General features: G+C 48.1%; 1 protein-coding gene across 1 annotated transcript in view; it reads left to right on the top strand.

The window, feature by feature from the left end:
- Positions 1 to 9753, top strand: part of LOC107107422 (ceramide synthase 3-like) — a 91147-nt gene that overhangs the window by 38445 nt on the left and 42949 nt on the right. The window contains exons 4-6 of the mRNA XM_015407721.1: positions 2140 to 2258; positions 6241 to 6298; positions 8972 to 9022. Of these exons, the coding sequence (XP_015263207.1) occupies positions 2140 to 2258; positions 6241 to 6298; positions 8972 to 9022 (228 nt within the window). The remainder of the gene's footprint in view (positions 1 to 2139; positions 2259 to 6240; positions 6299 to 8971; positions 9023 to 9753) is intronic.

The following is a 9753-nucleotide window of genomic DNA, read 5'->3' as shown; positions in this document are numbered from 1 at the left end:
GCTTACTCCAATTATATTAAAAAAAATAGCCTGCCTGGAGAAATTGTGGTCAGATTCTCAAGAAGACAGACCAGAGATGCCATTTTAAAGGCGACATCAGCAACTCCACTGAAAATGGGAAATTTAATCATTAAAACTTTAAAAGACATTCCATTTGAAATTTGTCAAAAGAGGAAAAACTGTAAGGACTTAATTTATTTTCTTCAAACTAATGGAATTTCGTATAGGTGGGTGATCCCGGAGGGTGCCATCTTCAAGATCAACGATAAAAGAGAAAAGATTGATTCCACCTTTAAAGCTAAGGAATTTTTGCAACGCCAGCTGGGAATGGAGGAAGATTCCAAAGAGGAAGAAACGAAATCAAGTGACTCTGCCACCTCTGGAACGGAGGAGGACTCTGCTGTGGAAACCGGTGTAGAGGCAGCCAGAGTGGTATACGACTTTAGAGACAGAAAACCGGAGTAAAGGCAGAAGGACTTTGAAAATTGCCTTTTGAAGCGAAGAATAAGAAGATGATCAGAAAACTCTCTCATAACAACTAACAAATTAACATGCTAACATTGAAGCTGAGACAAACAAGAACTCTACAAGTATATTGTTTTATTAACATATATATTACTAACACTTTCACTAACAGGGATAAGATCTCCTCCTCTTGGGGTTTTAGTATAGTGTGGTTACCTTTTCTTTATCCCTAGATGTAGTCCCTTCCCTCCATATTTTCTTTGTAGTTTGTAGTGTATTGCAAAAATAAAAATATCCCTCCAGGGGTTTAAAAAAAAAAAGAATTAGGTGTTGTGTGTGTGTTTGATTAGGAAGGAAGAGATCACTGTGACCAGACCCCTGTGAGCTACGTATTGTTGTTACGTATTAAGTTAACAAGGTGCATTTTGAATAATTCATCACGATTATAAAATTTGGGAGTGTACCGAAGGGACACTATTAAAAAAAATTACACATTGCATAAAATAGCTTTGTGGCTTCTCACCTTTGACACACAACATCACACCTTTCTAAGATGAATCAGTCCACGATAAAGAGTCATTCCCCCATCCCTTACTTAATATCACATTCTTTTAGTCACCACATTAGTGGTGTGGTCACCTTTTAGTCACCGCATTAAGTAATATTCATCGCTGGCTGGTTCCAAATTCACACTAGTCTGTTTCTGAAGTAGACCAGAACTCTCTCCTCATCCATCCTAAGTATGTGGCGACATACACTGAGTCGCGAGGGTAACTACTAAGCAATCTTGAGTATCGGCCCCTGCCAGGGCTTTTTTCTTTTCTTTTCTTGAAAAAGAGGTGCCGGAGCTCTCAAGAGGGAAATGAAGTTTTCGATCTGTATACTGAAAACTCATGGACTTTTAAACATTTTAAAAATAATTTTGTCGAAGAGGTTCCAGTTACGCCCTGCTAAGCCCAAGGAAGTCAGTTGGGTTAGAAGGGTCTTAACTCGGCTCACGCTTGCTCTGAAGGTTGCCAAAACGAACTATTTACTCCCATCTAAATTCTCTCTGTGCTAGGGGGCACTGGCACACACCATTTTAGCTGGCAGCACGAGGAACTTAGCTGGCAGCACAGCCTACAAATGAACTGAGAGTAGCATTTTCCCCTCCATTGGAAACATTGGAGTCTGGGGGCACCTCCTTCTGGGGCTCATAGAATTGGACCCCCTGGTCCAATCTTTTTGAGACTTGGGGGGGAGGTTGAGGAGAGGCACCAGCAGCTATGCTGCAGATTTGGTGCGTCTACCTCAAAAAAGGCCCCCCAGAGGACTGAAATCAATCCACCAGAGTTACCAACCTCCAGGTGGGGCTTGGAGACCTCCCAAAATTAGAACTGATCTCCAGGCAACATAGATCACTTCCCCTGGGAAAAAATTCAAAGATCAGTTCCCCTGGAGAAAAAAGGCTGCTTTGGAAGGTGGGCTGTACAGGATTATTCCCTGCTGAGTTCCCGCCCCTCCCCAAATCCTGCTGTCCCCAAGATGGCAATCCTGTGATCTACTGATGGCAACCCTAAAATCTACTGATCGGTCTGCTGGCTCGGACTGACGTGCAAGAATGTAGGAGGCAGGAATGTGGGAAGGAGTTTTCAGCCACTGATTCTCTCCTCCGCCCTCCTTTCCCCCCCACAGGCAGAGATGCGTAGATTAGCCAAAAAGTGTAATTGGACTGTGCACCTGGTGGAAAAATGGTTTCGGCGGCGGCGGAATATGGAGATTCCAACTGTGCTTAAGAAACTGCAAGAAGCCTGGTAAGAGACGGCTGTGGCTTGCCAACAGAGCATCTTCCTTGCATGTGGAAGGTCTCAGGTTCAGTCCCCGGCCTCTCCGGTTCCCAATAGAGGGATCAGGGCAATAAGCGATGTGAAAGACCTCGGCCTGGGACCTTGGACAGCGGCTGCCTGTCAGAGCAGACAATGCTGCCTGTGTTGACCGGCAGTCCAACTCAGTAGAAGGCAGCTTCAGGTGTTCAAGGCCGTGAAAGAGCAACCTGTGCTTCTGCCTGTATTTCAAGGTGTGTCCCATTTTTCAGAACCGTATGGACCTATAGAGCTTCTCAGCGCAGATGTTTACTTTTCTCTGTCTTTGTGCTTGGATAACAAAAAGGAGCTGCGGTGGCTCAAGTGGTTAAGATGCTGAACTGCAGGCTGTGGAAGGTCAGTAGTTCAGCAGTTCGAGACCCGAGTGTGCCGCATGACGGAGTGAGCTCCCGTCTCTAGTTCCAACTCCTGCCAACCTAGCAGTTCGAAAGCAAGAAATTGCAAGTAGATAAATAGGGACCACTTTGGTGGGAAGGGGACAGCGTTCCGTGCACCTTGGTGTTTAGTCATGCCGGCCACGTGACCACGGAAATGTCTTCGGACAGCGCTGGCTCTTCGGCTTTGAAACGGAGATGAGCACCGCAACCCTAGAGTCGGATTCGACTGGCTTTCAAGCAAGGGAACCTTTACCTTTACAAAATCTGTGCTTCTCTCAGGATCCAACAACCTCTTACATTTTATGTGAGATGCCACGGGGGCCTGGCAGCTATATTGCAGCTGCCCATCTTCTGCGGCAACTCCTGTGTAAGAGTGCCACAGGGCCTGATCTGTGTTCAGCATCTCCTCCTCCTGCACCATTTTCTTGTGCTGAAACGGCTCCGGGGGGTATAGCGAGGCATTCTTTGCCCCAACAAGACAAAATGCCTCTCCCACCCCCTGGGCCATTTTGGCTCCAGACACCAGCATGGGGGAGCCCCTCCTCTCCTCACAGTGTGGTCCTGATCCCAGTTGGGCCCACACAGTATTTTTACACAAAAGTTATCACTGGGGACTGGCAGCTTCCGTGTGGCTGTAAGACCCCAGTAGCGACTCATGGTAAAATGGAACATGGAGTTTGGCTAATGTTGCCTGAGCTGGAGAAGTCCCAGGATTACGACGGGTTTCCAGGAGGAAGAGATCAGTTCCCCTGGTGAAAATGGCTGCTTTGGAGGGAAGTCTTTGGCTAATTCTGCACCCATCCTTTTCCTCGCAGTTTTTACACAGCCACGTCGGGAGGTTAATCTCCCTCTACACTGTATGCTGCTTTCACTTTCTTTGTTCATCGTGTTTTATGGTACCTTCTGTTCAGGGGTGACTTTGCAGTCAGTACAGCATTGCCCCGGGGGTATCTGAATGTGGTTTTGAGGGGCACCTTTTCCTTCCTCCGCTCCCGAATCAAAGGGAATGAAATAAGTAGACAACTTGACATGGCTTCATTGATCTCGGTCAGTTCCCCCACCCCTATTTCCCCCTCTGTATTTCTCGACCTTGACATGAATTACAGCTAATGACCACCGAGGCAAGTACTGACACAGGAAAATCTGCATACCAATGCAGGAGTGAGTGTTGAAAACAAAATAGATGGGAAGCTGAGACTAGCCAGTGTAGAAACCAGGATCCGAGGCATTTCAATGGAAACAGATATTCCAAGGCAAGGGGGAACCAGGTCGAATGTGGATAAAATGTGGAGCAAATGCCAGATGCACAATGGACCCCTGTGGCATTATATCCTGCTAGGGTCCTTCCCCTCCCCAAACCCTGCCTTCCCCAGCCCCCCCCCCCAAATTTCCAAGAATTTCCCAACCCAGAGCTGGCACCCATATTGTGAGGTGAGAGTTCTAGGAGATTCAGGATGTCTTGATAACTTCACATTGTGTTGCTCGTGGTGGCAATGAAATTTGGGCAGGAACAATACATATGTACATGAGGAAGGGGCTGTGTTATGGTCTGAGCAGCCTGTAGTTATAGATTGGGCCCATGTGGAGACCAGTGTTCCCTCTAAGCTGTGGAGTCTTGGGAGCACAAATTCTCCTGGCATTAAAGTTGTGAGTGAGCCATTTGGTTGCTGCACAAATTAGTTTGCTTTGAGGCCCTCCTTCCTGAGCGAAGGCAAAAATCTGTGAGCTGGAGGCTAAAAAAACTGTGAGCTAGCTCACACCAACTCAGTCACACCAACTCAGCTTAGAGGGAACAGTGGTGGAGACTCCCTGTTTTTTTTTTCTTTTTGCAATGTAGCTCTCCTCTCTTTACAGAGGAGAGAGACCTCTCACTTATAAGCCCAAAGGCTCCTTCTGTTTCCCTCCCTCCCTCCCCCCTGTGTAAATCCCCTTTCTTTTTCATTTTTAAAATAGAATTTTATTTTAAAAAATTTCAAAAACATACAAACATTAAGGACAAACAAACATAGAATGGGGGTAATTCTTCTCAGATGCCAACATTAAAATAATACATGTTAAGGGGATATGAGTAATTCAAGCTAGATTCTAATAAACTGGACTACCTCAACACATCTCTTTCTTCATGTATTTGCAGCTATCTACCTGTTGAGCTTTCTTTTTCATTTTCAGAGCTAGCTTCCTTTAGCTTTCTGCTTACACGAGTGTTTTTCACTAACCACGGTTAGCTTCACAGCACAGCTCAACTGCGGTTAGGTTTGCAAATGGTGCTAAGCTTACCTGGGATCACAAAAGTGCCAGTTATCATTAAACCAGGGTTTATTTTTATTTATTTATTTACTTGGATTTATATCCTGCCTTCCCTGCATAGGAGGCTCAGGGCAGCCTCCATCAGGTAATAACCGGTATACAGTCTATATATACAAAATAAAAGCAATTAAAATCGCAATAAAATACAATAAGACTGATTCCGCAAAAGCAGTTGTTCCGCCCTTGGTCTCCCGTTTTCCCCAGCTGTACTGCTCAATTTCCCACTATTTGCTGGGCAGTCACATTTTGACCTGCATCTCCCCCAATTTTCCCTTGATTGTTATTTTTTAGGATCAAGAAGATGTGGGGGAAATCGGGGGGAGATGTGGGTCAAAATGCCCCTGCCCAGCAAATAGTGGGGAATTGAGCAGTACAACCGGGGAAACATGAGACCGAGGGTGGAACAACTGCTTTTGCGGAATCAGTGTAATATTCCAATCATACAAATCATGATTGAAGTCTCACAGATGGAGTCTATTACAGGTTGGGGTCCATCGATTATAATACAGAACCCGCTGAGGGGAGGCCAAGAGTGAGGGGATGCCCGCTGCCCTAACTAAAAGGTTGGTGGAAGAGCTCCGTCTTGCAGGCCCTGAGGAACTGCAAAAGGTCCTGCAGGGCCCTGATCTCCTCCGGGAGCTCATTCCACCAGGTAGGGGCCATGGCCCTAGTCGAGGCAAGACGGATGTCCCTGGGGCCAGGGACCACCAGAAGACGTTGGCTGGCAGATCATAAAGCCCTTTGGGGCTCACAGAGGGAAAGGTGGTCTTGCAGATATGCAGGCCCCTGGCCGTATAGGGCTTTAAAGATGAGCACCACCCCCTTGAAATGGATCCGGTACTTAATAGGCAGCCAGTGCAGTTCGCACAGCACTGGGTGAATCCGTGTCCGCACAGACGAAGTCAACACCTGCACTGCTGTGTTCTGCACCAGCTGCAGTTTCTGGAGCAGACTCAAGGGCAGCCCCATGTAGAGAGAATTACAGTAGCCCGATTTGGAAATGACCATTCCATGGGTCACTGTAGCCAGGTCCCAGGAGTTGAGATATGGGGCCAACTGCTGCATCAGCCTCACGTGTTCATGTTCAAGAGGGGAAGGGAAGGAAAGAGGATGGACTGACTGGGTCTCCTAACCATGGTTAGGGTATTGAATAGTGCTACACCTGTACTGCCCCCCTGTGTCGTCTGAGTTAATGATTTCTTTGTCCTTATGCTATTTTATTTCTGCAGCTGGCGGTTTACATTCTATTTCTTATCAACTATTTATGGATTTGCAGTTCTCTATGATGTAAGTTAAACTGAGGAAAGGGGGGACCAACAAGAAGCTTTTTTGTTTTGTTGCAAAAGAAAATGGAAACTCTCAAACTGGAGAGCCAGTTTGGTGTAGTGGTTAGGAGTGCGGTCTCTAATCTGGGAGAACTGGGCTTGATTCCTCACTCCTCCACATGCAGCTGCTAGTGTGACCTTGGGTCAGTTACAAGTTCTTTCAGAGCTGTTCTCTCATGAGTAATTCTCTCAGAGCTCTCTCAGCGCCCACTGACCTCACAGGGTGTCTGTCTGCTGTGGGGAGATGAAGGGAAACAGATTGTAAGATGCTCTGAGTGAAGGGCAGGGTATAAATCCAATCTCTCCTCCTCCTCCTCCAGTTTGGCTGTTTGTTGGGCTGTGTAGTTTATACATTTACTTCATTTCTACCCCACCTTTCTCCCCAATGGGGACCCAAAGTAGCTTACATTGCCCTCCCATCTTCTGTTTTATCCTCACAACAACCCTGTGAGGTAGGCGGAGTTGAGAGCCCATGACTGGCCCAAGCCCAAGGTCACCTGGTGGGCTTCCACGGCAGAGTGAGGATCCAAACCCGGGTCTCCTGGATTCTAGTCCAACCCTCTGAGCCGTGACATCATACTACCTCCCAATTATTACTGCCATTATTACCCTAAATAGAGATATATTTGTGGGAGGAGATTTATAAGGATTTTAAATTAAAAGGAGGGCCGGGACTGGAAGATTCCGACTGTACGGCAGGTAAAAATGTGCACCTCCTTTCATGCCAACAGAAGAACTTGATACACTTCTTGAATGTATTGGCTAATAATTGCATATCTGTTTAAATTAATGAAAAGCGGCCGCGGTGGCGCAGAGGTTAAGATGCTGAACTGCAGACTGGAAGGTCTGTAGTTCGGCAGTTCGAGACCTGAGTGCCGCATGACGGAGTGAGCTCCCGTCTCTGGCCCCAGCTCCCGCAGACCTAGCAGTTCGAAAGCAAGAAATTGCAAGTAGATAAATAGGTACCACTTCGGTGGGAAGGTAACAGTGTTCCGTGCGCCTTTGTCATGCCGGCCACATGACCATGGAGAAGTCTTTGGACAGCGCTGGCTCTTCGGCTTGGAAACGGAGATGAGCACCGCCCCCCTAGAGTCAGATTCGACTGGCTTTCGAGCAAGGGAAACCAGTTTGGTGTAGTGGTTAAGTGTGCGGACTCTGATCTGGGAGAACCGGGTTTGATTCCCCACTCCTTCACTTGCACCTGATGATGTGACCTTGGGTCAGTCACAAGCTCTGGCACAGCTGTCCTTGAGAAAGAGCAGTTTGTGTCAGAGTTCTCTCAGCCCCACCCACCTCACAGGGTGTCTGTTGCGGGGAGGGGAAGGGAAAGGAGTTTGTAAGCCGCTCTGAGACTCCAAGTGAAGGGCGGGGTATAAATCCAATCTCTTCTTCTTCTTAAAGTAATGAGCGTCTCTCATACCGCTTTAGGGTGTTTAAAGTGTTTTGCGCACAATAATCTCAGTCATTGTCAAGCCGCCCTTCAAGGGAGGCCTGTGTGACTCCGCCCATGCTGCAGACGGGGCTGAGGGAGAATGGGTGGGGTCACACAAGCAGTTTGGCCCGGCATAGCCACCCCTCCCCTCCGGAGTAAATGGGCACAGTCACACAGCCACATCTCAGGAGTTCCCAAGGCACACTCACTCCATCATAAGATGACCCGGAGCTGGTTTTAAAAGGCGCCACATCACAAGTGGTGTTTTTGGTCCCCTGCGCACTTGGCTGGATGTCTGAATGTGGAGGCGTGCTCACAAAATGGATTGGCAAGTCTGAACGTGCAGATCCGTTTCTCCCGCTGGGGTGTGTTTTTTTTAGTTTTCGCCTATATGTGCATGAGTGCACATGCGCACGAGTGCAGGAGTGCACATGAGCAGGGCTATTTTTGGGCAGGAACGCACAGGAACGGAGTTCCGGCTGGCTCCTGAGTTGGCCACACCCAGCAGGAACTCATTAGCATAATAGGCCACACCTAACAGCAGAAACTCATTAGGATTGGCTACATTAGGGGTGTCTGGCCTAACATGCAAAGGAGTTCCTGCTACAAAAAAGCCCTGGGTTTGGACAACAAACAAGGTAAACAGAATAAGAAGCAAAAGGTGGGTGTGGCTGGATGACCACACTTCTGGTAACATGTGGGGTGTGGTCTAATATGCTAATGAGCTGTGCTGTCAGGGGTGTGGCCTAATATGCTAATGGGTCTCTGCTGTTGGGTGTGGCCTATTATGCTAATGAGTTCCTGTTGGGCTTTTTCTACAAAAAAAAGCCCTGCACATGAGCATCCATGAGTGCCTATACGTGCCCTCCTGCATTTTAAAAAATGACCGGGCAGCACACTCCGTGGCTGAGGCGCTGCAGTGATGTGGATGCTTGACCAGGGGACAGCCGCGTGGGTAACCCACAGCAGGGTGTGCTTGTCTGGATGATACGCCCCTGCAACATTCTAAACTGGTACAATCAGAGGCAGTGCCATATTGCGCGAAGCAGCCAGTGTGATCACGCCCAATGTCTTGCTTAAGTCACCAAGCATGCAATGAGATTTGAACTGGGGGCCTCCCAATGCACAGCTTAGATGCGTAACTATGGTACACTGCAGGGTGTGGACACTAACCCTCTGCCCTGGTTCTGTGTTCTTTCTCAGAAACCCTGGTTTTATGACATTTGGCTAGTTTGGGTCGACTTCCCGTTCCAGGTAAGCCTTGCTCCAGTTCAGGCCCGTAGCCAGGATTTTGTAATTTGGGGGGGGGGCGTTTGAATAAGTCCGGGGGCAATGACATCACAAAATAAAAAATAAAATTTAGAAAACTCACTTTTGCAGTGCTCACACTCTGCTTGTCTACACAGGGAAGCAAGCCACGCTTGGGGAAGGGGCGGTGTTGGGGAGTCCTCCAGGCAGCCCAGATAGCCGGGTTAAAAGCTACACAGGGAGAAGTCAGGGGGCCATGGCAGGAAGTCAGGGGGCCAGGCCCCGAAATGCCCCACTGTGGCTACAGGCCTGCTCCAGTTTATGATCTTTGTGTGTGTGTGTGTGTTACTCCTTGTGAAAAAGTACCTTTTAGGTATTGATCCCTGATCCATTGCTTTGTGTGTTTGTGTTACTCCTTGTGAAAAAGTACCTTTTAGGTATTGATCCCAGATCCATTGCTAGGTCCTGTGAAGCAGAGGTGCCCCAGTTGTTCCCAGACTGAAAATTTGGTGCTCACGCCTGGAGTGGACTGATCTGGAGTGGGACCACTGAACCCAGTCACTTCATTTTTTTGGAACTGGAACAGCCCCAGATGCTCCCATGCCAGCACCAATGCTCAGTGGTCTCCCACAAGCGGGTGGAGCCATGTGGGGCTCCTGCCCAGGGAGATATGATCGCCGCTTTGGGGTCAGGAAGCAATTTTTCTCCAGGCCAGTTTGGCTGGGGATCCTGGAGGG

This window comes from Gekko japonicus, unplaced genomic scaffold (assembly GCF_001447785.1).
Source record: "Gekko japonicus isolate JY-2015 unplaced genomic scaffold, Gekko_japonicus_V1.1 scaffold1871, whole genome shotgun sequence".
In the NCBI taxonomy this organism is placed as follows: domain Eukaryota; kingdom Metazoa; phylum Chordata; class Lepidosauria; order Squamata; family Gekkonidae; genus Gekko; species Gekko japonicus.
The sequence above is the reverse complement of the archived record's forward strand: the minus strand, read 5'-3'. Positions and strand labels throughout refer to the sequence as shown.